The sequence below is a fragment of the Diceros bicornis genome, chromosome 29, assembly GCF_020826845.1.
Source record: "Diceros bicornis minor isolate mBicDic1 chromosome 29, mDicBic1.mat.cur, whole genome shotgun sequence".
NCBI classification, from domain to species: domain Eukaryota; kingdom Metazoa; phylum Chordata; class Mammalia; order Perissodactyla; family Rhinocerotidae; genus Diceros; species Diceros bicornis.
The window spans coordinates 35484097-35511596 of NC_080768.1; the positions used below are offsets into that span (position 1 = coordinate 35484097).

Genomic DNA, 27500 nt, shown 5'->3' on the forward strand with positions numbered 1-27500 from the left:
TGGGAGTATTAGGGGAAGGTGCAGGGGGACAGAGAGAGGTTGACAGGTATACATTTCTGGACGTCAAGGATTTGGTCTTGGTTCCACCTCTATACCCGGCACCTGACACCATGTGTAACACAGAGTAAATGTTTGCTGTTTCACTTGAACTCAACCCCTGTAAAGCTAGACAGCACTGAGAATTCCCAGGGTCCCCCTGCAGCAGCCTTTTCGTTTTCCTCCCTTTCTCCACAGAGCCGCTGCTGCCCCCTTCTGGGGCTGGTAGGTATTTCTGGGGAAATACTTGAACCACGTAGCAGTGTCCTGCATGTTGTTAAGCGTGGTGCTGCAAGTCTAGTGACTCTCCAGGCCTGCATGGAGAGTCAAGACAGACATTGGCAGCTCATGCTTTGAGAGAAGCCCTGTTCCTGGAGATAATACATATCTGGGGGGATTTGCAGAGGATTTGGCTTTACCGGGACTGGAGTTGAAAATGGGATTATTCTGTTCAGATAGCTATAGTGGAAAGATAACTGCATTGGGAGTCAGGAGAACTGAAATCTTGACCAGCCAGAAACCTGGACATTTGACTTTCTGGGCCTCATTTCCCTTTTCTGTAAAACAGGAGGCGAGACCAGGCCGATTGTGTTCCAGAGGGGTGAGGGACTTCAGTAGGGGGTGGGCCTCTAAGCTCCCCCTCCCTCATGACCTCTGCCCCACTGCAGAGCAGCTCCACTTTGAGCTGTTTTGTTTCTGGGGTGTCAAATAAGATTTTGCAGGAAAAAAATATCCTCAAAAGTCTGAAAGCCACTGAGCTAGATGGTCTCTGAGATCCCTTCCAGCTCTCATGGTGTGATTTTATAAACTTAAAATTGAGTCAGAGACTTGAAAGCTGACATCATAGTGCCCAAAATTTCTCTGTAAGTGCTGTGGGTGTTTTGCAGGCGGACAGTCCAGAAGACATGCACAGCTGGATTAAGGAGATTGGGGCAGCTGTCCAGGCCCTCAAGTGCCACCCTAGAGTAAGTCACTTCCTTTCTGTCGCATGGTCACTGTCAACTTAGAGATGAATTTTCCCTGAGTGGGCAGGTTTTCTTTGGTGATGTAGGCTGGCAGCCCGGTCCCCGGATGCAGCTGAAGCCCCAGGCTGTCTTGTTTGTTTTTCTCTTTCAACTGATTTGGGTACCAATTTTTTGTTTGTTTGGCTGTTGGAGGAGATGAGGGAGGGTTGGATAGAGAGACAGTTTCTGACGTGTCCTGCACCTCTCCCTGCCGGGCAGATCTTGACACATCTGCAGTGAATCCTCTTAGATGTGTTTGATTTCTGTAGACAGATGTCTCTGGACCTCTGAGGTGGTGATCCTGGGGGGGTACTCTTCCTGGGGCTCTGGGATAAACACTGTCAGGAAAGCTCTTACTTTCCTTTGGTTTTTTTTTTCTTCCCTTTTATTTTTATAGGAAATGTCCTTTTCTAGATCCATTTCTTTGACTCGCTCTGGAAACTCCAGCCTCTCAGGTGGGCCCAACTCTGTCCTATGCAGAGGGCGGCCACCTGTGGAAGAGAAGAAAGCCCTCTGCAAAGCCCCCTCTGTGGCCTCCTCCTGGCAACCCTGGACACCTGTCCCCCAGGCCGGGGAGAAGTTGCTTCCAGCTGAAGAGACTCCTGAGGACTCTTTCTTCACACCTCGACTTGGAGAGAGCAGTGCTGCTGGGGTCCTGCCCAGCTCCCGGATGAGGCACAGATCGGAGCCCCAGCACCCCAAGGAGAAGCCATTTATGTTCAACCTTGATGATGAGAACATACGGACCTCTGATGTGTGATGAGACATAGTGCCTGGGAGGGAGGGGGAGGACTCGAGCAAAGGATGCCGTGACTCAGTTTCTCTCCCTGTTGGAGGACAGTCAGAGGCCTTTATGCCACTTGTATTCCTGTGGATGCTCTGTGGGAGGGGCCCATCCAGCTGGCGTTTTTCTTTAATATCAATGCAGTGTATTTTGTTTGGGAAAATCACTGGGTTAGACCTGTAGGCATGCCTAGTGGAGAGTGGGTTGCCTCTTGTTCAGCTACTCCAAGGTCTTCCTGGTGAGGAGGTCGGGAGTCCCGTTTCATCCCTAACCGAGTTTTATATCCTTGTCCTTCTTCTAGTTTCTCCCCTTATCTTCAGGCCAGGCACAGAATCTTAGACCAGTCATCTGGTTTTATCCTATTCCTGTTATTGGCTGAGGTTTGACTGTGACTAGGAGGGTGGTACCCGTCTAGCTGAGGGGAGGAAGGGGTGATGGAAGACCCAGGCTCCAGTTTGCCTGGGATACGTTCTGAGGGGAGGTGTTAAAATCTGGGGGCTGGCCACTGGCCCTCAGAATGTCTACCAGTGCTGATCCCCCGAGGGGAACTCCAGAGGGGAAGAAACAGGGACATCTTGTAAGGTGTGGGGAATAATTCAACCCCAGTGCATCAGCCAATTTTGGGAGTCACTCTGTTCTTGTTTAGATGTTCTTTAACCCCAAATACTGCCAGTGTGAGTGACAGACCTGCCCACCCAGTTTCTGTGTCAGGCCCCAAGGATGGGTTTATCAGTGTTAAATGTTATGACTGTTGTGAACAGAACATTCATTTCCCTTGATGTGGCGTTACTTGGAATGTGTGGAAGGGTGATAAGTGTATGATAATTCACTTGTGTGATAGGGCAGATCTCTATTTTGGAGTTTTAGATTTGCTTTAAAGCAGCTGCTGGGAAGAGATGGATTATAGTTCATCCAGCTAAGCTTTTTTCGATCCATGTTTTTCCAGCAGAAGAAAAGGTCTGTTTTAGCAAAGACGAACTATCTTGAATCCTTGCCTCACAGGTCTTCTTTAATGGGCCAATATTAGTCTATTTTTTTTTTTTTTGAGGAAGATCGGTCCTGAGCTAACATCTGCCAATCCTCCTCTTTTTGCTGAGGAAGACTGGCCCTGAGCTAACATCTGTGCCCATCTTCTGATGCCACCACAGCATGGCTTGACAAGCAGTGCGTTGGTGCATGCCCGGGATCCGAACTGGCGAACCCTGGGCCGCCACAGCGGAGCGCGCGCACTTAACTGCTGTGCCACCGGGCTGGCCCCTATATATTAGTCTAATTTTAAGTGCTGTATTTTGTATACTCTGCCAGATTTGCTTTCTATCTTTTCTTTGTGTTGCCCTTCTTTTTTTTTTTTTTTTTTTTTTGGTGAGGAAGATCAGCCCTGAGCTAACATCCATGCCAATCCTCCTCTTTTTTTTTATGCTGAGGAAGACTGGCCCTGGGCTAACATCCATGCCCATCTTCCTCCACTTTATATGGGACGCTGCCACAGCATGGCCTGACAAGTGGTGTGTTGGTACGTGCCTGGTATCCGAACCTGGGCCGCCAGCAGAAGAGCGCGCGCACTTAACCACTACGCCACGGGGCCAGCCCATTTGTGTTGCCCTTTGAATGAAGCCTTGTGGACCTGCATGATCAAACCTTGTAATCTGATGAGGTTCCATATACTTAACAGCAGAGAGATACAAAGATAATCCTGAGATATTTATATTTTTAATAGAATAGAAACTGCATAGAAACATTGATTTAGAGGCTATGCAGTTGTTGACTAGAGATTTCTCAGGCAGAAGAGCATAGATTGCATTTCCCACCCAAATTTTAGGGTGTACCTTCTTCCATTTGACAGGAAGATACTATTTCCAGGGTCCCTGGGAGAATCTGTCTATCCAACTGATGTGGTGAACTGCTACCAGGAATTTAACAGGGTTCCCTAAAGGGAGGGAGAACTTAACTCATTTCTGTCTATAACTTTTATCAGCTAGATCAGTTATATCTTTAAGTTAAAAATTAATGACTAGAGGAAGAGACTGAGAGAAGCATTTTCACCTCAGTAAATCTCTTCCCCTTTTATGTCCAAATCTAATACAGAGGCGAAAACATGACTAGAAAATCCTTAGTGGCTTGAGGGAAAACTGATGTTTCTCTCAGGCACTGTGGTTTCCTTGAAGTCTGGTCATGTTGAGAACTTTCCTTGACTGCACTGCGTTAGAGCTGTCCTTCACTTAAATTGTTTGGCCTAGTGGTCTTGGTATAAAAAAGAAAATCGACCACTGGATCTCTCTCTCTCTCTTTTTTTCTGTTTTCTGCAGACTCTTGTCTGCTTTTGTCTTCAGAAATCCTTGTTTGGGGAATTATTTACTGATGAGTGATCGAGGTTACAACATACTTCAGGTAGCCTAACATCAAGAAGCCATTCCAAATTCTTAAAGCCCCTTGTTTCTGGTTTCATCTTCAGATTTTCCTCAAGAAAATTCTTTGGGTAGGTCAAAGATAGTGCACAATAAGTGATATTTCGAACTACTGACAATAAATTAGGAACTTTTGATATCTCGTGAAACATTCCCTAATTCATGGAAAGATGTCATCTTGTGGTGTTTAAATTGTGAAAATACCCATTTCTGTCTTTTTTTTTTTTTTGGTGAGGAAGATTGGCCCTGAGCTAACATCCATTGCCAATCTTTCTCTGTTTGCTGAGGAAGATTAGCCCTGAGCTAACATCTGTGCCCATCTTTCTCTATTTTTTGTGTGTGGGATGCCACCACAGCATGGCTTGACAAGCAGTGCGTAGGTCCGCACTTGGGATTCAAACTTGTGAATCCTGGGCCGCCGAAGCAGAGCATGGGAACTTAACCACTACACCACTGGGCCCGCCCTTCTCTCTGTTTTTTAAAATAAACTCTCTGTTAGATTACTACTGCTAAATTAATTGGCCATTATAGTAGCTGCTATGTTGCTTATTCAGTAAGGTCTGTTTTGAGAATATGTTAAATTAAACATAAATCCAGATTGTATTATCACGATAGAGGGAAAACAAGGACTCTAGTTGGCAGATACTTGGGAATTCCAAGTTAGAACATTGTTAATGTAGTTCCAGCACCAGAAAAATATAACTATCTTCAATGAAGCCTAAAACCATTCTCATTCCCAAACCTTATTTCAGAATTCCTTTTGTGTCCATATTCTTACCCTCTGGCCAATTTCACATTACAACTTTTTAATGTCACTACACGTATGAGCCAAAGATGCTGCATATACGGCCAAAGCATTTGGTTTTAAACGTATAAAATGGAACCAAATGGAAAAAATAGGGTGGAGATGCTGTATAGGTTAGTAGTTAAGTGCGTAGTCTCTGGAATAATCTGAGTTTAAAAAAAAAGACATGGTACTGCATTTTCTTTGTGGAATAAAAACCTTCTCTGAGTTGTGCTGTTTTCATAAGACTTTTGAAGTGGTCTTGACCCACTGTGTGAACAGTGTTTCAGGTGGTCTTCCCCATAGCTGAACTGTTTATTTACCATCCGCTATTCTTGAAAGCTTAAGGATTTGCTTACTCAAAGTCAGTTGATGGTTGGTAAACATAGTTTGGCCTTTTGCATTCTGAGACATCATAAATATATTAAGGTGTACATTGAGTAGAGTGACCTCAGGTCAAAATATTGGAGTTACACATCTATTTCTGAGCAGAATGCTGACCTCCCATGAGAAAGAGTAGATTTAAAGTCCTGCTTCCTAGTTCACTTGAAGCAAAAGGTTTTTTGCCTTTCTGAATAGAACTGTGCTCTGATAGGGGCTAAAAGGACCCAATAAATAAATAGGTTCACTAGCTGACCAGTGGGATTTGATATCTGTTTTCACTATTAACCAGATAAACAGGCATATAGAGGTAACAGTGTTTTGGAAATTGAGTTCCCAAATCAGCTTTGTCTATAAACTTTGAACATGTCAGAAATGGTTTATTAAATCTTTTTTACCAATGTCACTTTTTTCTGTTTCTGTCTTCTGTGTTATTGCCTGCAGCAGTCCGTTACAGTCACTCATGCTAGGTAAAGTTTGAATAAAGTGAATGTTTGGCAAAAAACATAGTTAGACCCTTCCCCCACTGCTTATGAAGGTGTGGCATGATTTCATGTTTTGATCTGGTGTGTTTCAGCTGTGAAATGCACTCACTGTGAACACGGGGCTGAGTGCATGGAAACTGTTATGCTTCTCATTTTATGTGATCTCCTAACTGGTGTGTAGCAAAAAATAATTTTCTAAAACTGTTTTGTTGCTTGTTTTGTAATAAAACCATGTGAAATACTGAAATATGGTGTGTTGTACTAACGCTGACCTGTCCGTGGGTGGGTGATGTCTCGTCAATCTGCCCCCATGATTGGTTTTAGGGATTTCACGAGGTAGGTCCTTGCTCAGCGTCGGGCTAGGGACGGCTCTTCATTGCCTGGGGGATGTATGGGTGTGTGTGTGGAGCGGTCTGCCAGGTTCTGCCCCTTAAAGTCTGGGGGCTGGCAGAGGCGGCGCCCTAGCCGGGAGAAAGTGCTGCTCATTTTAGAGCAGTTGCGGTTCATCCAGAGGAATGTAATCGGGGAAGTGGGAGCGAAGAGGGACGGGAGCAGGATGAGCAGACCTCTGCTGCGGCCAGCCGGGGCCGGACAATTCCTCCTGCTGTGGCTGCTGCTGCCCCCGGTGCTTGCGCCCAGGGTCGACGCTAGGAGGTCCTGGCCCTCGCTGCTCTGCCCCGCGACCTGCGAGCCGACGCGCTGCCGTCCGTTGCCCACCTGCCCGGCGGGGGCGACGCCGGTGCCCGACCGCTGCCGCTGCTGCCGCGTCTGCCCCGCGGCCGAGGGCGAGGCCTGCGGCGGGGCGCTCGGCCGGCCCTGCGCCCCGGGGCTGCAGTGCCGCCCGCCGCGCAGCCCCCGGAGCTTCGGCGGCGCGGGGCTGGGCACCTGCGGCTGCCCGGCGGCGGGGGCGGCCGTGTGCGGCAGCGACGGGCGCACCTACCCCAGCCTGTGCGCGCTCCGCGCCGAGAACCGCGCCGCGCGCCTCCGGGGCGCGCTCCCGGCCGTGCCGGTGCAGAGGGGCGACTGTGGGGACCCAGGTGAGCGCCAGGGCCGCGCGCGCTCTCAGACACTCCGAACTTGCCTAAGGAGCGCATTTCGATATGCCTTAGGGATTCAACTCCTTGTTCCCGATTTTCTTTCCTCCTTAGGTGTCTCTTTACCGGTTCCCGTGTGGTTTCTCTCCAATTTCCTCCCCATGCTTGCTGAATGCCGTCTTCCCTTTTAAATTCTTTTTTTCCAAACGGGATGACAGGTTTGGTCCCTCAAGGTGAACCTTTTTTTTTTTTTTTGAGGAAGATTAGCCCTAAGCTAACACCCGTGCCCATCTTCCTCTACTTTATATGGGACGCCGCCACAGCATGGCTTGACAAGCGGTGCGTCGGGCCGCACCTGGGATCCGGGCCTGCGAACCCCAGGCCGCTGGAGCGGAGCGCGTGCACTTACCCACTACGCCACAGGGCCGGCCCCTCAAGGCCTATCTTTATGGGATTGCAGTAAATACATAGGAGGGGAAGCCCGAAGAGAGGAAGGGAAGGGAAAGTGGAGAGGGAAAGGAGAGAGACTGAGAGATTTGAGGTATGACACCTGATACGGTGAGGCCGCAGAAGTCCCGACGCCCCCAAGAGTGGAGCATTTCTTCACAGGCACCAGAAGCGCAGGCTGGCTCAGGAGCAGGTACAACTTCATCGCCGCGGTGGTGGAGAAGGTGGCGCCGTCTGTGGTTCACCTGCAGCTGTTCCGCAGGTAAAGGAGGTAGGAGGACGAGGACTGTTTCTGAGCGCCTATCTGCTCCAGGCCCCCACCCTCCCCCGCGCTACCGCTTTCCAAGCAGCATTTAGTCGTAAAAACCGCGGGGAGAAAATCGCGGCTCAAAGCGCTTGAATAACCTGCTCAGGGTCGTTTAGCCGGAGAGCAGAGGCATAGGGATTCTGACTTCCGACTCTGGGCTGCTCCGCGCACTTAGGTGACTGGGGGTTCCCTCTCCTCATCTCCCACAGACAAAATTGAAGGTCAGATGTAAGAGCTAGAAGGCGTCTGGATGGTGATCTTGCCCAGCCCCCTAGTTTGCATGGAAGGACACCCAGACCTAGAGAGCAGGAGTAACTTGTTCTATGTCACAAGGCCAGCTAGTAGTGGAACCTAAGCTGGCACCAAACTTCTTTGACTCCCTCCCTGCCTGGGCCCCTCCCTGAGGTACTAGGTTCACTTTTGCTCCAAGTATTATGATTAGCTTAGGCCTTTTCGAAGCAGAGGGTTGTTCCGCTGACCAGCTCTGAAGAAGGGAGCATCGCTGGAAAGGAGAGTTAGAGTCAGCGCTCAGTCGTGTTCATAAGAGATGGCCAGGGTACTGAACATGCAGAGTCCACTTACACATGGAGAGACAGTAAAGTAAAATGTCTGAGAAAACTGCTGGAGGCGTGCTTGATAAATGCCCGGTGCCTGTGTTTCCAGACTAAGATGGATCCCCTGATCTCCCTGCCTTCTGCTTATGCTGTTGTCTTCCTGAGACAGGTCACCTCTCAGCAGTGAGGATATTCCCGCATCCAGTGGCTCTGGGTTCATAGTGTCTGAGGATGGGCTCATTGTTACCAATGCCCACGTCCTCACCAACCAACGGTGGATCCAGGTGGAGCTCCAGAGTGGGGTCCAGTATGAAGCCACTGTCAAGGACATTGACCATAAATTGGATCTTGCACTGATTAAGATTGAGCCAAATGTGAGTATGCAAGGGCCAAATCAGAGTCTGCGGATTTGGGAATTTTCATCAATTTGCTGATGTTTTCTTCTCCACCCCACTCCCACTCCATATCTTTTCTACCTGGTATATGCTTTTTTCTAGTTTCCTTTCTTTCTGTTCTTCACTCCCCTCTTTATTTTTCTTCCATGCCTGTTTGTTCATCCCTAACAATTTCTATTAACTACACAGCAGTCTTTTTTTTCTCTTTCACCTCCTTCTTCAACAGACACTGCTTCTGGGAAACTCATTTCTCTGCTTGTCTTGGAATACCAGGAATGATCACAATGGATTCAAAGCTAAGGAATACTTTGAGTTCCTTGCTATACAAAGGGTGGTCTGCACACCAGCAGCATTGACGTCATCTGAGAATTTTTTAGAAATACAGAGTCTCAGACCCCACCCAGATCTACTGAATGAGAATCTTCTTTTTAATAAGATCCCCAGATGATTTGTGTGCACATTAAAGTTGAGAAGCGCTGCTCTGGGTGATCTCCTTTCTGTTTGTGGCTTATTAACTTGGTAAACTTTTGAGCTGGGACAGTGCTAATGTTAGTTTATGTTCATCATTACTTAACTGGTGGTTTACTTATAGCAACTTCTACAAGCAATAATTTTAGATTTTAGAGATGATCCTGATCATCTTAACAAGTGAGAGTTTGGTGGTAGTTGGAATTTGAGAAAGAAGCATCGGGCAGTCATAGACCCTATGTGGGCGGGTGGGTGATTCTTGGATTGTAGGTGCCAAGATGATGGAGACTGTGTCATATATGTGTTGTGCACAAGTACTGGTTGATTCTATTCTTCATTTGTTCTTCTCTTCTGTCCTCCCCATCCCTTCTTCCCCGTGAGCAGACTGACCTTCCTGTATTGTTGCTGGGAACGTCATCTGACCTGCGGGCTGGAGAGTTCGTGGTGGCTTTGGGCAGCCCGTTTTCTCTGCAGAACACAGTGACCGCAGGAATTGTCAGCACTACACAGCGAGGGGGCAAAGAGCTGGGGCTGAAGGATTCTGACATGGACTATATCCAGACTGATGCCATAATTAATGTAAGTCACTTAGGAGGGCCATCCTTAGCCCATAAGATACTGGCAGTACAGTGAGAATACTTCAGAATGCCTTCTCTTGCCTTTGGACTTTCGGGAATGTCCCGAGTTCCATTAGATCCTTATGAGAGGGATGGGATGCCACGTTGTTAGAGTTCAGCCTGTTAGATGTGATAATTGGCATCCACGATATTGGGGGGTCTCTTAGGGTCTGTCATAGAGGTCACCGCTGCTGTAGAAAGTGGTGGTCCTTTTGCTGCTGGTCTTTACCTGCAATGACTTCAGTATCGGTGATGACAGGGGGCGCAGCTCTGCCTGCCTTGGGGGAACAGCAGCTCACTGGAGCAGGCTGCTTTCGGTAGACCTCTTTAGGAACTATGTATAAACCACAAGGGGAAAAGTACTAACGGCTTTTTCAAATTCTGTCTTCAGCACGGGAATTCTGGGGGGCCTCTGGTGAACTTGGTAAGTGGCCACTTTCCTTGCTGCTTCATGCCTCTTCCTAACTTTCAAAGACTTTACAAATTCCATGATGCAGACGAGGATGTCACTCTTGTGTAAAGATGTGTGGTATCATGCTTTTCTATTATTGCATCTTAAGTAAATGGCGAGGAAAATTTAAGATCTACGATGGATTTATCATCCTAGTGTGTGATCGTATCCAACTGAGAGTGCCAGGCTTATTTGCACTTACATCACTTCAACATGTTTTCTGTTTTCAATTGATAGTTAACAAAAGCCCTGGGTACTAAACCCAAATTTATGTCAAATGACCAGCTGTACTATATATATATATCCTTGAAGATCCCCTGCTGAAAAACTGTCTGTCATCCAAAAATGCTAATTACATGATGTGGTCTGTCCAGGATTTTAGTCTTGACCTGCTTATAGATGGCAGAAAAGCCACAACAAGAATCCATTGCTCTGTCATGAATTTAATTCCTAAATTTTATTCAGCATCTCTAATGGAAATGCCAGGGTTTCCAGTAGCCCAAACACGTGAAAGCACGAGCGTGCAATGCTGTTTGACACACAGTCTGTGATCATGCTGCGTCCCTTTGAGCTGATTGTTTTTGGTCCTCTTTACATATTACACTTGCTTATAGGAGAATGAATTGTGTGTGAAATTATTGAGTGCTTTTTACTCATAACCTTGCATGTAATTTTTGGTGCCTGCTTTCTCCAGCAGATAATGAGTTTACTAGAGCAAAGATGACATGCACACTTGCAGGCCACATCCCAGACCTACTGAATTTTAATATGATCAGAAGTTTCTTTTCTATCCTTTCCGTTACCTAACAAAGACTAAAGGATGATGAATTTCACAAAGAGGAAAGTATTTCCTACTTCATAGCTTTAGCTCAGTAGAGCTCAGTTCCTAAGGTCAATGTGCTAATTCTTCTGAATAGTTTCATTGAAGTGTTGCTGAAAATCCATCAGCTTTTTGTCTTTTCTATGTTTATTTTTAGTTTCATTTAAGAGATGAAAAGGCAAATACTCCTTGTCCTCTTATCTGTGTCAAAATACAAACTGTGGTTCACTTTTAAAATTAATGTAATTTAGCGAAGAAAAAATGAGCTCAAGATTAAAAAAAAAATTCCTCAGCAGGAATTTGCACATGTGCAGGTCATGTCTGCCAACCCACCGCACTATTTGCACTCTAAGGTAACATCCATTGCTCTCTATTGAAGCAGCACACATCTCCTCCAGCCCCTCTGAATTCCGACCCTAAGTGACTAGCTTCACTCCTTCCTCTACTTGTTTGGTTTGCACAACTTGGCGACTGAATAATGTCTCCTCTCCTGCCAGGATGGTGAAGTGATTGGCATAAATACACTGAAGGTGACCGCAGGAATCTCCTTTGCAATTCCCTCAGATCGCATTCGACAGTTCTTGGCAGAATTCCATGAGCGCCAGTTAAAGGGTGAGGGGAATTAAGACTTTTTCTTCCCTTTGCATGGTTTTCAGGAGCACTCAATGTATTGTGGAGACAGCCATTTGAGTTCTATAGAATACTGAGTCACTGGTACCCAGCTCCTATCGTGGTGGTTTGGCTGGCAATACTGGGGGTCTAGGCAGAAAACCAGACATGAGTTGTACCCAGAAATATTTGGATTGAACTATTGTGGAAAGGAAACTCTTGGGCTGGAGCTGGGGAGGTAGGTGGGAGGAGTATCTGTGCTAACAACAAAGGTTCTCCTAAGCACATATTTCATGGCTGGCAGCCTGAAAGGGCAGCCACAACAGTAAGGATATTCTGTGACTCAGGTATCTTTTAAGCTCTGCCAAAAGGAAAGAAGATGTGGTTGGTAACACATTATAATTTTCTTTTCCAGGAAAGGCTCTTTCACGGAAGAAATATCTGGGTCTGCGAATGCTGCCCCTCACTACGAAGTAAGCATGAGTTTGAATATGTCTGGGTTGTTTTTCAGAGGCAAAGCCACAGCTGGATAGTTGTAACAGGGAAGGTAACGCCTTTGGACTACAGCTAGGTTCTCCTGTGACCTTAGGCCCTATTTGTCACAGGGTAGGTCTCTGGCTCTGCCTGCACCCCCTAGGGGTGCAGAACACCCCCACGGAAGAATAACGGTGACCGGCTTGAAGGAATCCTTACTGGCCCTTGTGAGCCTTGAGCAGAACAGGCAGAGTACCTGCTGAGCCTTGGAGGCTTTGACCCAGGCTCAGGAGATTCCTTCGTTGTGCTTCTTAGCCTTATGGGAAAACTCTTCTCCTTTTCTCAGCCTTCTTCAGGAAATGAAAAGGCAAGATCCAAACATCCCTGATGTGAGTTCCGGGGTTTTTGTGTACGAAGTGATTCAAGGAACAGCTGCTGAGAGGTAAGCTAAGCTCTGGCCCTCGCCTAGCCTCCTCCTCGGTGTGAGCCGTGGTCAGCGTGCAGGATCTAGGCATGTGCTGTCCAGTACAGCGGCCCCACCCACACATGGCTACTGAACGCTCGAGATGTGGCTGGTGTGACTGAGGAACTGAATTCTTAATTTTATTTACTTTTAATTTATTTAAAGAAAAGCACAGAAGCAATGTAAAATATTTTTCCGTTAAACACACCTTTTTTATTTTGTGAGGACTGCATTTCACTTTAATCATTGCATTGTGTAAGATGTTGTTGTATAGTAGCAGATCAGGCGTGTGTTGTTTCTAGTGGATTTCAAAGACAGAGTGTAAATATCTATTAATAATTATTAAAATATTACATGTTAAAGTGGTATTTTAGGTATATTAAGTTAAATAAGATATATTAAGATTACTTTCATCTATTTAAAAAAATTTTTTTATGATGTGCCTATGAGAAAATTTAAAATGACATATGTGGCTTGCCTTAGATTTCTATTGGACAGATGCTGATTTAGACTTGAGTACTTGTGAGCGTGTTTTTTTTATGTTTTTGGAAGCAGATGGTTCTCTGTAGCTCAAGAATTCATGATATGAGTTAACAGCATAAGTTTAAATTAAATTTGCTAGGAATTCCCAAATCTATTCTTTCGAAATCTTAGTTATTAAGAATCAGAAGAATCCACTGAAACTAGTATTGTATGTGAACTATACTTCAATTACAAAAAAAACCCAGACGAATCCAGAGGGTTGAAAGTTTAACATATTTTAGGTACTTTGAAACACTTTTTACTTTGAACTCTGCATGACAGCGTCAGAGGCCAGCACTGAACAAATAAATATATACAAACATAAAGAAAGAAAGAAAGTAAATATAGCAAAGGTACAGAAGCTCCCCAAAGAAGATGCTGCAGCTGAGTTGACTGTTGTCTTTAAATGTTTATACTCACGACTGCGGGAAGAGGTGGCTCGTCCTACAATTGTTCTCCTGGGTTTCTCTCCCTCTTCAGTAGCCCTCTCGCACTGTTTTTGTTTTTCAAGAGCTCAATCATCTGTTTAGATTATGACAACTCCTTTAGTAGGAGGAAGAAACCGTAAGGTACTAACTGTTCAGAATAGCTCAGGTCTCATGTTGCTAATTTTGGCCTGTCACAGGCTTTTCTAGACTTTCTCGGTTCCTGCCCTCCCCCTCCCCCCCTTATTTTTAACTTCTGGTTCAAGGCCAAAGCCATTTCTTTCAGCTCTCCAAGTCCCTGCTACTCAAAACGTGGTCTGTAGACCAGGAGCGTTGGCCTCAGCTGGAGCTTTGTAAAAATGCAGACTGACAGGCTGGCCGCTGAATCAGAGTCTGCATTTTAAACGAGATCTCCAGGTGATTCGGATGCACATGCAAGTGTGGGAATTACTGCTTACTTGAAGTCACTGATAAACTGGAAATCTATTCTTTCTGGCTTGACCCACTTACATCTAATAATAAATCTAATAATAATCATAATTACAGTAATAACAGCTGGAATCTATTAACCAGTTACTATACATCAGGCACCATTTTAAGTGTTTTACATACTTGTTTGAGCCCCCAATAGTCTTATGACATAGGTATTATTTTACAGAGGAAGCAGCTGTGGTACAGAGAGGTTAATTAACTTGAGAGTTACACAGTAAGTTGGAGAGCAGGGATGTGGAACCTGGCGTAACCCCTCTATTATCCTGCTTTCCTTGTTTATGAGAGGCAGAGTGGTGGAGTGGCAAAAAGATGAGTTTCCAAGTCTGAAAGACCCAGGATAAATCCTACTTTAGCCTCTTACAAGCTGTAGGACAGGGGAAAGGCCGTTTATCCTGTCTGGGCCTCACTTCCTCATATTGTTACTACACAAGGTGGGGGGTGGGGGCGTTGTCTGCCCGCCACAAGACATGCCAGTAGTCAAAAGGCAAGGAAGGAGGAGAAAAAGGGTTTTATTACAGCTTGCTAGCAAGGGGGAAGATGGCCGACTAATGTCCAAAAGAACCATCTTAAGGGAGCACAGAATCTTGAAGCAGTTATATAGGCCAGTGGGTTATAGGGGAAGGGGTTAGGAATGTTGACCCTCTGGTGTTACAGACTGGGAGTCACCACACCAGATCTTTCAGTTTTCCTTGATGATGGCTATCAGCATAGACTCTCTGTTTGGGGGTCATCACATTCCTCAAGAACTCAAAAGAACAAAGTCATCGTCTTATGGCAGCTGGGAGGTACATGCACAAGCAGGGATCTACAAAGCAATTAGATCTCCTGAAGGGTGCATATCCAGCTGGGTTAGTTAGTCAGAGGTCATTCAAAGTTACAATGCTTTTTTTCTACAATATGGCTTCCCTTATGTCAACCTTGTGTTAAGCTGGTATCAATATATGGTGCATAATTTGCACTCACTATTAATTTGCAGGTTTCTTTCTTTCTTTTTCTACTCACAGTACTACCACGGATTAAGTTCTTTCTTTGTGCACGGTCCCAGTCATCCTCCTGAGCTGTCCTTGTTCTAAAGGCTTTCCCTCTTTTAGCTCCACCCTCAAACTTCTCTTCACATCCTCTTGCTTTAAATTTCTCCTTTTTATAAACTTCACTATCGTGGTAATCCTCCCACATTATCATTATGCCTTGGGCTTCCCATTTCTCTTAAATGGTATCTCCTGGAGTCATTTAATTCGATGTTCTTCTTCGAGCCTATTTTTGCCTTTAAAACAAATCATCAGCATGGCTATATATTTATTGCAGTGTTTCATATTTGGAGGTGGTTTTTGTTTCTAGAATATATATTCTGTGTGAAGCAAGTATGTTGGAGACTGAATATAATCACAACTTTGGTGAAAAGGAGCCTAGAACCAGAGCCATAAATATTTAGGCTTGGGTGACTGGTTTTTGACTTACTGGAAGCAGAGCTTCTGTCATGCAGCTCAACACACTTTCCAGCCCCATAAGCTGTGGTCAAGATGGGGCAAGTAAGTGGGCTGTCAAAATCAAACTGATCAGAAAAATATATTGCTTGGACTTTTCACATTTGCTGGTAAGATCAGGAGTGTACTTGAGGCTAACAGAGGTCAGAGATTAACAGAAATTAAAAGCTGAATTCCCTATTCCAAACCAAATCCAATATATCGGAGGAATAAAGTTCTTACACATGATTCTGATAGAATATTAATTTTATAAAGGTAAATAGGACTGTTGTCTTCCAGGTGATTTTGCAGCATATCTCAGAACAGCCCTTATATTTGGAAAGATTGGTGCTATTTCTGGTTTCCCGGTTTGTATGTTTAATACCAGCAAAATAGTAGTGCCATGGGAATAAGTAAAACTCTTATAGTTTCATGGTCCTTTTTCTCCCCCCTCCCAGCTCTGGGTTGAGAGACCACGATGTAATTGTCGGCATAAATGGGCAACCTGTTACCACCACAAGCGATGTTATTGAAGCTGTTAAGGACAATGATTCCGTTTCCATCATGGTTCGTCGGGGAAGTCAAACGGTGATCCTGACAGTCACACCTGAAATAATCAATTAAGTATCTTCCTTTAGAGAGAAATTATCTAACAAAACCAAAGCCATATTACCTGGTTTGTATTGAAGATGTGCCAAAGATGGCAAGGGGTTTTAGGATCTCTTTCCACACACACACACACGCACACGTTCAGGGATCATTAGGTTGGCAATGCTATACTGCTGCTAAGAAGTCCTACTAAAGCACGTGGAAGAAGGACATGGTGCCAGGAAGTCTGGGGAGCTGATAAAATTTTATTTAAAGATAGGAAACAACTGAAAAACAGGCACAGTTTCTCATTTAACCTTGACAGGATCCTTTAGTATTTTAAAACTTCTCTATAGCCACAAACTGGATATAACACAAACACAAACACACACACCATAGATCTATCTACCAAATATTAAGAAACAACCTGAATCCAGAGTGGAAAGGAAATCAAATTTCTAATTCTTTTGTTTTTTGAGGAAGATTGGTCCTGAGCTAACATCTGTTGCCAATCTTCCTCCTTTTTTCCTTTTCTCTCCAAAGCCCCAGTAGATAGTTGTATGTCATAGTTGTATATCCTTCTAGTTGCCCTATGTGGGACTCTGCCTCCGCATGGCTTGGTGAGTGGCGCATAGGTCCGCTCCCAGGATCTGAACTGGGGAACCTCAGGCCACTGAAGTGGAGCACGTGAACTTAACCACTACACCACTGGGCCGGCCCCTCAAATTTTTAATAATATTCCTTTACTACATCAGTTTTTGAGGTTGTATCACATTTGGCCAGGGTTTGTGGATACAGAGGATGGGCATCATTTAGCAGTCAAATTGAAACTGACAATGTCGATTGCCAGAGAGGAATATCAAAGATGCTCAAGTTATCACTCTAGCAGTGGAAACAACTTTGGTCTCCTACAGCTTTTTACTGTGAGAAGTGCTTCTATAAAACACATACTTTAATAACTTAGACTTTTACCTTTTTACCCAAACTCTTCCTCCTAGAAATGTTAATGATTTTGAGTCTGAAAGCTGCCAAAGTTTTTTTTTCTTTTTTTTTTTTTAAAGAAAATAGTGTTTGATGGGGTTTGTGAATATCCTTAAGAAGATTAAAAAAAATGGTGAGATGAGGCAAGATTTGTGCCTTAACATAGTATCTTATCTTGGGTAAGATTTTAATTTTAGTTTTTGTTTTCCAGATTTCTCTTAGAAGTGAGTTTATTTTTTTTTAATATGGTATCCTTGAACCCCCTTAAATTCTATGCAAAATGTTATGTGTATGTGCATTTTTCTGGGGAGAGGGTCCAGTTTCTTCATGACTCAGAACAGTTTAAAAAATACTGTCTTAGAGTAAAGACAGTATGAATAAGAATCTACCAATTATTGCTGTTATTAACAAGGTTAAGGTCAATGTGGTACAGAACTTTCTGGACAGAAAATAATCTGTTTTACCTTTTACACAATTGTCACCATTTAATAATATAAGAACAGTGATCATATTAATCAGGGATAATAAACCTGAAACTTTTAGGAAAGCTGCTTCATAATGATAGAGCATTTGCAGAGTTATTTTAACTGTGATTCTTGGTCTTTAAGTTAATTATTATGAGACTACACTTTGAGTAGTTCTATCTTGATTGTTTCTAGAATTTATAAGTTATCCCAAATAGCAGGCTTAGTTTGACTTGCCCACAAAGTCCTCCTTTTACTTTATATTTAACAGTTCTTTTCAACTTAGATTGTAAAGGATGGGAACGAAGTTTTTAAAACCACTTATAATTTGGAACATTTCCTTTTATTCCCAGTGATTTTGGAATGCAAAAGCTTGATTGTTACTCTTTCCCTGTGAATGACTGCTGTAGTCCACAGTGAGAGCTTCTGGTACCATGCTTATTTTGACAGAATATGTTCAGTTTCTCTTTGTCCCCATAAATCACATCCTAACTCTACCCAGCACTCAGTACTAATATCCTTTAAGTAAGAGTCTGTTTTCCTTTCCAAGGGCCTGAGGCTCCTCATCTTATCTTACCTAATCGTGAATAATAGTTTTAGAGTTACTTGTATGAAATCTTTTTTTACCAGCGTACAACATGGGCTCTCTAAACTGGTAAATACAAATTTTTAGACAGGAAAATTCTGTCAAGAGGATAGTTTACCCATGTGTGATACCGTTGGCTTTCAAAACATAACTGGAATGAAGAAATTATTGTACTGTATATATTGCCTCTCGAGCATAATAATTATGAAACAAAAGCATTTATTAATAGGATGGTTCATTTCAAACGCCTAGCCTTTAGCAAAACAGATTTAATTTTGAGTTTCAGTCTACCTATTGAAAATATCCAAACAGCATTCCAGGTTGGCAAAATTTATTCTGCAATTTAAATTCAGAAAGTCAGAATTTCAGTGTATATTAAAATCCATGGCCATTTCTACTTCTGCTGAAGATTTCTATCGGTTCAGCTTTAGATCTCTTCTGTAAGAAGACTCAGGGTCACAAAAGGCGCAAGGCTAAAAATATTCACTTTGCTCATCCTGTTGGGTCCACTTGCTCCAAAGGACTGAAGATACAGCAATGTACAGAAATAAAGAGCATGGAAACCCTTCTGCAGCTTATAAGTTAGTCACTCTCCTTTGTATTTTGTACACGAGGAAAGGTACAAACTTGATTCCCACAATACTGTTTGCTTGTCATTTCTAGTCTGCAAGGTAAAATTTGGGTTGAAAATCCAGTCCAAAGAAACCTTCCTAACCAAACTCATTCTGTCCAAAGAGGGAAAGTAATGGTCGTTTCTGATATCAAGGAAGAGTTCTGAGCCTGTAGAGATGAATTCAGAAGACTTGCCTCTCTGGGCCATAACAGCAGCTCTTTTTAGTAAACAGTGCACCAATTGCTGCCATCACTTGGCATCAGCCCTCCAGTAATAAGCAAAATAAGGTCAACAAACCACCAAATCCCAAGTCCTCCAAGTGTCAACAGCTTCCCTACTGCTGTGCCAGTGTGTCCCAGACAGAAACGATCCACTCCAAAACATCCCAGGAAGAAAGAGTAGAGTAAAGTGGTTATGAAGTAGTGTCCGGTATACCTAGACAAAAGGAATTAAAAAGAAGATGTATACCACATAAAAATTAAAACACTTAATGAATTCAACATAAGGAAAAGATGGTGCAGCAGTCCCTCTGTGGCTTCTTACTCCCTTAGCTCCCGCAAACAGAAAGTCTCTAGTTGGTCTGGAGTCTCAAGAGTACTTGCTAAGAAATGGAGGACCTATAAGAACAAATATTGAGTTGGACTGGACAAGAAATTATCAAGCACAGCTGCATAACAGGCATCGAGGTAGAAGTAGAGTCTGGGCCCCATTCCCCGCCACAGGCTCTTTTCCTGAGGCTGGAGTTCTGAATGTAGTTCTCTAACGAAGTGTTGTCTTTCCTTAAATGAACACTGGTCTCCATATACCTTTCCTGCTGTTTTGTGGCAACTAAACACCAGACTTCTTCATAAGGACTTCTGCCTTATAGACTGTGATGACACTCAATTGCAGCTGCTCTGATGTCATCACTAAACGCAGTCATAGACTCTCTATTAGCAAACGGTACAAGTAAATTCTGTGCCTTCAAGCAGAATTTACAGAAATAACCCTAATTCTTTTTTTTAATTTATTTATTTTTTCCCCAAAGCCCCAGTAGATACTTGTATGTCATAGCTGCACATCCTTCTAATTGCTGTATGTGGGACTCGGCCTCAGCATGGCCGGAGAAGCGGTGTGACGGTGCGTGCCCGGGATCTGAACCCGGGCTACCAGCAGCGGAGCGCGCACACTTAACTGCTAAGCCATGGGGCCGGCCCAACCCTAATTCTTCAACTGTAAGACAAACTAATTTTCAGGGAGAGAGGCCCACACTTTTAATAATAAAACCTTTATTCCTTAAATACTAGGCTATTTTCACAGGATTTATGCCTATCATAGGAATTCTGGAGCTAGATCATCTGGTCCAACTCCTTCACTCTGTTGATGAGGGGACAGAGACTCTGGGCATCCAAAGATACTTAGCAAGTTGGTGAAAGAGACATTTAGAACTTATAGCCTCTGGTCTCACGTCCAGTGTCCTCCCTATTATAACAACATTGCCCCTAACCATGGATTATGCACAGTAGTAATCATGTTGCCCCTCTAACACTTAAGGTAAAGGAAGTCACATCAAGAGATGACAAGGAAAACAGCTCTACCTCCATCCAAGCAACAACTACCCCATTCAAAGTAACACTTACTTTATACAAGGTTTATTCTCTCGTAGGAAGGTCCTGGGACTAGCACACTCAATTCCATCTAGGGCCCGGCACTGGACTGAAGTGTGTTCCACGTCACTGTAGGCCTGACCACCGAACTGTGATGACAACCAAACCAAAACATACAAAACTAACAAACTCACCAAAGCAAGTAACACAAAACATATCTTATTTTATTTATTGTTTTTTTTTGTGAGGAAGATCAGCCCTGAGCTAACATCCATGCTAAGGATGGCTGAGGAAGACCGGCTCTGAGCTAACATCTATTGCCAATCCTCCTCCTTTTTTTTTTCCCCCAAAGCCCCAGTAGATAGTTGTACGTCATAGTTGCACATCCTTCTAGCTGCTGTATGTGGGACGCAGCCTCAGCATGGCCGGAGAAGCGGTGCGTTGGTGCGCGCCCAGGATCCGAACCCTGGCCGGCCAGTAGCGGAGCGCGCGTACTTAACCGCTAAGCCATGGGGCCGGCCCTACAAAACATATCTTTATACTAATTAATAAAAGCTGACTCAGGACAATAATTATTCTAACAAAGTTGGAGTAAAGCTATACTAAAGAGCAAAGAATTTAGTGATATACTTCAAGTGATTTTACATTAGTCTATCCTAAATTGACATTGTTTTAAATAAACTTTTTTTTCTTCTTTATGACTGGCTTCTTTAATAGTATCGTAAAAAAAATTTATAATCAGTTTCATTAAATGCCATTTAGAACACATGGACAAAATGCTTTAATTATCCCATATTTACAGGAAAAAGAGCACATTACTGAACATTTGGGAATGGGTATTTAAAAAGTCAATGTGTACTAGAGGGCTGTTTTATATATATATGTTATAAATGAACATAATTAGGAAAGAACTCAGAATATCAACTGACCCAGGACTTCATTTAGGTCATGAATGTGTGATTATCAGATATCTGTAGTACATCTATAGTATAAGTTTAAATTCCAGCAAAATATTTGAGAACAGGACCTCTGACCTTTTGTGTTACTGAATTCTAGCAGAGAAAGCACAGCTGTTCATTCTCTCCTGGCACCTTATTAAGTGTGTCACTGCTATTTTTGTTGGAGCATTCCTCAAAGGCAAGGGAGTGGGAAATAAGGATGCTTACTCCTTGTACCTCCCCCTGGACTCAGGCGCCTGAGTGAGTACTGCCGGTCCTCTAGAACTTCTGGGGGAAGTGACAGTTCGAGTGCCTTGACAGGATCAACCCATTTTTTAATTAAAATGGGCAAAAGTAAGTTATCTCTCTACAATGCTAACTCAAACTTTTATCAATAATTATCATTAGAACAAAATCTCATTGTATTGAAAATATTTCTTTACACATGATTGCAGAAAGAGTTTCCTTTTTGGTCTTATTACTTTCTGGTTTATTCCGATTTAGTACAAAGAGTTTTCCCATAACTCTCTTACATCTGACTGAATCTTGATTTGCATTACGCAGCATAATACAACATAATGGTGAGTCCACAGTGTGGAGGCAGTACATGAACTTCACTGGTTTTTGGGAGACTGACTAGGAAGTGTGCACTCAACTTTAGGGATATTATTAATGGAACTGAATGGCTTCTTTCCACTCCAAGAGGCCATTGTTACCAAAGGCTTCTCCTTGACTGCTATAACCTCCTGAAAAGACATATACTGATGAACCCTATCTATTTCCTAAGGATGTGGCGGAAACTGCTTGCCCGGTGAAAAGAAAGATCATTGGCAAGAGGAGCGTTGCCCCAAATGCATGTGTACCAAAGATACTGCTCAATCCATCATCAGATTTAGAAAGTGCAAAAGCTTTTTTTTTTCCTCTTTTAGGAAAGTACATGCCTTGATGGATAGTCAGGGTGACATTTCAGCTTCAAATCTGTCAATCTCAATGGCCAAAGGAACCAAAGACAGGTTGGTCCTTGCACTTGGGTATTTTTGGCACAGAGACTGCTTCTTCCCGAGGAAACTAAATGTCTTGCTCTGCCACTGACCCCAGCCATGCTGGAAATTTCCATTAACAGTCATTTTAATGAATTCTACAAAAAGGTAACTTCATACTCCTTATACTTTTCTGTAACAACATTTAGCCAGTGCCATTTCTCTATAGAAGAGTTTGCTTATAAAACAAAACAAAAACCCACCTTGAGACAACCGTAACCAAGTTCCTGGGATGCGGTTGCATTTCCAACATGATCCACTGGGTCTTCACATTCTATAAATTCATCAGGTCTGTAAATCACCAGTAAGATCATGATCATCACCATCATATGATCTTTGCAAATGGCTGTTTAAATGTGTATTATCAAAACAGGCAAGAGACATTTATTCAGGTTTTCTGGGCTTTAATTTCATTCTGACTCTTCCCCAAGACAAGAGATGGTGTGAATTAGACTGAAGCACAGCAGGTCAAATAGATAGCCATCCAAATGACCCTTTTATTGGGGCAGGGGTGTGTTTCTGGTCCTATTTCTACACGGATTCGACTTCTGTCACGGCTTCATCTCTCCCGTAGCAAACGGCCACAAGGCTATGAGGGCAAAACTGAAGCCAAAGGATTCCCAGTTCTATCTGCATTTCCCAAACACCTTTTCTTATTTGACTAAAAAGAGACGTTAAGGTTCTGCAACGGTAAGGATATTGGTTTTTTTTAGGAAGTGCCTCGTAGGCAGGGACAACTAATTTACTCCATTTGTGCCTCACTCAGTACCAGCACCTACGATGGATTCTCCTTCCGTTAAAGGGAGCACGACAGAGAAGGCACAACCTCGGACCCTCTTCCGGAGGCTACATGATGTCACTCCTCCCTAGTTCTCCTCTTTCGGGATCCCAAGGGTCTGCCACTGACACACAAGGTTTCCCCTGCATGGGTAGAGGAGGGAGAAATCTGTCCTGAGATTTACCTCCCTCGCGGTGACTAGCAGGTTCTCAGGTGAAAAGGGTCCGGAAAAAAAAAGCAGCCTGCCTCCCTCCCACGTCCCTCCCACGTCCCGCCGCACAACACCCGTATGCCCCTGGCCTCGTCTCCATCCACCCGCCTCGATGACTGGGTAGCTTACAGGTAAGAGCAAAGGATGACTGGAGAGTGGGGGTCGCCATACTCCCAGCTCGGGGCGCCGGCGGAGCCCTCCGGGCGGGCGGCGCCAGCGGACGTGAGCTCGGGCTCGGCGGTAGCGTTGTGCGAGTGGCTTCGAGAGACACAATGCAGCAGAAGAAGATTCCCCAGCAGCAAAGCCGCCTGGCCGCAGAGAAGTAAATAACTCACCGGGCAACCACCCAGCACCATCTTCCCGGGCCCAGCGGCGGAGACCCGGCCTCAACCACAAACCCCGGGCGGCACCGCCGACCCAAGCCCGGCCTGCTCAGGCTTCTCCGGTGAGCCCCGCTCCTCGCCGCGAAACAGCCAATGGGCGCATAGCTTGACGCTCCGCCCAATCCGCGCCAACCAATCAGAAGAGGCTTCGTAGGGGGCGGGGCTGCGCGTCGCTTCTGCTTCTCAGTTCCTCTTCTGGGTCTCACGCTCCTCCTCTTCTGCTCCGAGTGCTTCCTCCGGCTGTCCCTCCACCCCCAGGTGGGCGGGCCTGGGAGTAGAGGGTGGGGCGGATGGCGAGTGGGCGGGGCAGACTAATGCGGGGTTTCAGCGGCCGGAGAGAAACCCATTCTCCGGCCGGGGCCTGGATTTCTCCTGACGTCAGCGCAGCGAGCGCGAAGTCGGGAGCGAGCTCGGACTAGCGCCGAGTTGCGTCAGTGCCGAGCGCGTGTTCGCCCCCGGGCGCGCGCAGCCGGCCCGCGCTGGGGCCCCGGCAGGGCTGGGAAATGATGGAGCCGGCGGCGGCACGGGCGAGCGAGTGTTGAGGGGAACCTGCGGAATCGGCCGGGATGGGGTCGGGCGCGGGCTCGCCCTTTGGGACCCTCCGCTTCCAGTGGCTGCTGTTGTTGGGCTTGGTGGGCCCAATCCTCGGTGGGGCTCGGCCAGGTGGGTGTCCGCCCCCAGGGACCTTTGGGATTTCTGTTTCCTAGTGCTGGGACGCTCGGAGTTACCCCGGGGTGCCTGGGAGAGGAGGGGCCTGGCCGGGGGTCTGGACCCGGGGTCGGGAGGCGGAGCTGCTCCAGCTGCGTGTGGAGAGCTCTCGGACCCGAGGTTCGGGGTCAGGCGCCCCAGACCCTTCTTGGCACTGTTCTGTCTGGTTCCTCTTGCGTCTCCTGCTTGGCAGAGCCTCTGGCGGTGCGCCCCACCCCCATCTCGCGCATAGCGGGGTCCCCCAGACTCTCCCGGGACTGCTCGGGGTTCGACTCTGACCCTCGGAGTCGGCTGAGAGCCCTGGAGGCTGGGTGCGCGCCGAGGGTGTGTTCACATTTAAACTGCTTGGAGAATTGGAGCTCGGTCTTGCTTGTAGAGTTCATGTCACTTGGAAAGAGACCGGGAGATGGAACTTTTGCTCCAGGTTATCATAATTTACGTTTTGACGTTTATTTTAGTAGTGGAATCACCAGTAGGTCCACAGAGCTAAATTAACTGATGGGATAAAGGCGGGTGGGGAGGGTTGCTCATTTTTCTTGGGCCGTTTTTTTTTTGTAGTAAGAGTAGTTCTTTTAGGAAACGAAGTGCTACATTTCTATAGCCAGTCTTTTATCTGCGTTTTTACTGGGTTCGTAATGTCTTAAATCCAGACAAATAATCCCCACTCTGCTTAACTCACAGGATTATCGTAAGAATTAAATCATTTATGTGAAATCGCTTTTGAATTATGAAAGTTCCCTTGATTATGTAAGGTATTTATATCGGAGATGCCCAAACATAGTGGAAACAAATCGCCAACACTCTAGCTTCTTTCTGGAAACAACTTCTTGATTTATTTTGGCTCTTGTATTAAATTATTGTTTGCATGGCTGTATTTTCTTTATCAGCCATAGAGTATGATGGAGAATGGGGATTTTTATTAAATCGTTGCCTTGAGAGTTGTTCAAAGGTGATGATGGAAGATTTCAATGCAGGACTGCTGACCTTCAGAAAACTAATTAAATTTTTTTCTTATCTTTGGTTTATTCTTTTTCAGTTAAGTAAATTTGCCCCATTGCAGGAATATTGAAGCTCTAAATATTGAAACTTTATTGAATAGGAAGCTACCAAATCTTTTCTGGTTAAGATTGTTTTTGCTGTGAAAAGAGGAGAATTAGCATAGATGTTAGCTTAGGGCTGATCTTCCTCACACACACACAAAAATAAATAAGATTGTTTTTGCTGTGGTGTTCTGGATCATTAACATTTACCAATATTTAAGTTGAGGTAGATTATACATCTGGAGTTTCAGTAATCCATGATTTTGTGTTTGCAAATATAAATAATGTATATTTTTATTGTTACTGTAAAAATACTGTATTTCTAATGTTAATGTATGTATTGATTACATACCTGCATATGGAATATCCTTATGGTTTTTAACTGTGGCTGTAACAGTTTATGGTCAGTCCCTCACTTAAGCAAGCGTAGGCTTTCAAAATTTAGTCAACGTTTATAGAACTCCTATAAACACCATGCTCCGTACTTGTGGAGGCACAAAGGGTGACCAAATGTGCTAAATCTATCTGAGGGATGTTGGGGAAGGTTTTTACAGAGAAAGTGGTATTTGAACTGATCTATATGGGCGAATTCAAGTAAAGGGATAGGAATGCATTCTAAGCAGAAGAATTTTTGCTTAGAGTGTAGAAGGGTGATAGAACATGACTTGTTAGGGAATGATGAGAATGTCGTTAGGCAGTCGACATGAAAGGGAGGCAAGGAAAAACTAAGGTACCAGTTGGGGACAGCCTTCTGTGCGGTGCTGAGGTTGGACTTTACCCTGTAGGCAGTGCTTTGGGCACGGAGGTTTTTAATAGGGGTTTGACAACCAGATTTGCAATTAGGATAACTGGCAAGTGGAGGACAGAATATAGGAGGAAGAAACTGGAGGCTAGGAGAGATCAGTTAAGAGGCTTTTGTAATAGTGTGCAGTGAGTCAACTCATGTTTCCCTAGGGGAATGTTCTTCCAAAATCAGCTGACTCAATTTTTGCAATCCAGGATGTTTAAAACATGCACTGAAACATTTTCCGCTAATGAAAGAGGAATTGAAGGATCCAGTAAGTACCACCCACACGTCAGTTACACTAGACGTTAGGTAGGTTTTGGCAGGGTTTTTGCTACCATTTATAACAATGTGTCAATGAGGAAATGCAGTGTAAATTCCAAACAGCTGACACTAACATCAAACTTTTTTTTTTAAACTGGGGCTGACAAAAGTAACTATGTATCATTGTGAAAAATAACAAGGGGAATCAGGTGTGAAACCTCTTCCCATTTTCTTTTAAGGTAGTAATTATGATGCACAGACAGATTTTTTTTTAAGACTAGCATTCTAAGGGAAATGAGTTTTAAAGCTTACTCATGGTGAATCACTGTAAAATGAACTATGTAGTAAGAACTTAGGTCCATACTAATTTTGTTTTTAAGTGCCAGCAAATTATTTGAATTTGATATGTTTCTTGTTGTGCTGTCTAGGAGAATATAGTCTTTTAAACTTAAGGATAGTTTGCTTTTCAAAATCTTAAGTAAAAAATAAAAACACCTGTAATTAAAATATGTACAAAACAAGTTACTGGGTTCCAAGACAGTTTTCAAAAAGCACTTTAAATTTTACCTTGCCAAAGTTGACTTTATTGTTTGTGAAAAATCCTTGTTTATTACAGAATCTCCCAAAAGATGTAAGCTCTAAGTAACTGGAAGCTTTTTCTTGGAATAGCCACAAGCTCAGATATATGACATAGATAGCCTCATGATATTTCTTTTTTCCTCTTGATACCTAGTATACTTTAGAGTCTTGGAGTTATGCCGTCTTTAGAGTCTATGGGACTGCCTCATAAGTAAATCTGGTCCTTTTGGTATCTCTGTAACTAACCCCCACTCCCTTTGAATGAGTCCAACATAGACTCAACTAAAGTTGATTTGCACTTTGAATTTCATAATCTTATTTGTATATTGAGAGATTATTGTAGTTTATTTTTCATTTTGTGACTGTTATGGTAGTCAAATCATTTTTCCAAAGTGATCATGTTTGGGGTACCACTTGAATCACATCTTTTAAGAATGATTTAGGGAACCTGAGAAGTTCACTTAATTTGGTCAGTTTTTAAATATGCAGTTGTTTTTGTATTTGTTTGTGTTTATCTTAATATAAGAATTGGAGTAT

General features: G+C 44.1%; 4 protein-coding genes across 7 annotated transcripts in view; 3 read left to right on the forward strand and 1 right to left on the reverse strand.

Moving 5' to 3' along the window:
* PLEKHA2 (pleckstrin homology domain containing A2) overlaps positions 1–6126 on the forward strand; it is a 58118-nt gene extending 51992 nt beyond the window's left edge. For all 4 annotated transcript variants that reach the window (XM_058525252.1, XM_058525255.1, XM_058525254.1 and 1 more), the window contains 2 exons: positions 924–1001; positions 1438–6126. In XM_058525252.1, the coding sequence (XP_058381235.1) occupies positions 924–1001; positions 1438–1800 (441 nt within the window). In that variant the 3' untranslated portion in view covers positions 1801–6126. The remainder of the gene's footprint in view (positions 1–923; positions 1002–1437) is intronic.
* A 309-nt stretch (positions 6127–6435) lies between these two features.
* HTRA4 (HtrA serine peptidase 4) lies at positions 6436–16184 on the forward strand. Its single transcript, XM_058525257.1, has 9 exons — positions 6436–6916; positions 7523–7622; positions 8391–8595; positions 9469–9663; positions 10093–10125; positions 11470–11584; positions 11997–12054; positions 12402–12497; positions 15879–16184. The coding sequence occupies exons 1-9, from the start codon at positions 6436–6438 to the stop codon at positions 16042–16044; spliced, it is 1449 nt and encodes a 482-aa protein (XP_058381240.1). The 3' UTR covers positions 16045–16184.
* Positions 16185–16254: 70 nt separating this feature from the next.
* TM2D2 (TM2 domain containing 2) lies at positions 16255–23645 on the reverse strand. The gene is made up of 4 exons (XM_058525260.1): positions 23335–23645; positions 22420–22507; positions 20272–20387; positions 16255–19087 (listed from the first exon to the last, which is right to left on the reverse strand). Exons 1-4 carry the CDS (start codon positions 23559–23561, stop codon positions 18874–18876), a joined length of 645 nt encoding a protein of 214 aa, XP_058381243.1. The 5' UTR covers positions 23562–23645; the 3' UTR covers positions 16255–18873.
* Positions 23646–24017: 372 nt separating this feature from the next.
* ADAM9 (ADAM metallopeptidase domain 9) overlaps positions 24018–27500 on the forward strand; it is a 148625-nt gene continuing 145142 nt past the window's right edge. The window contains exon 1 of the mRNA XM_058525256.1: positions 24018–24251. Coding sequence (XP_058381239.1) covers positions 24155–24251 — 97 coding nt within the window. The 5' untranslated portion in view covers positions 24018–24154. The remainder of the gene's footprint in view (positions 24252–27500) is intronic.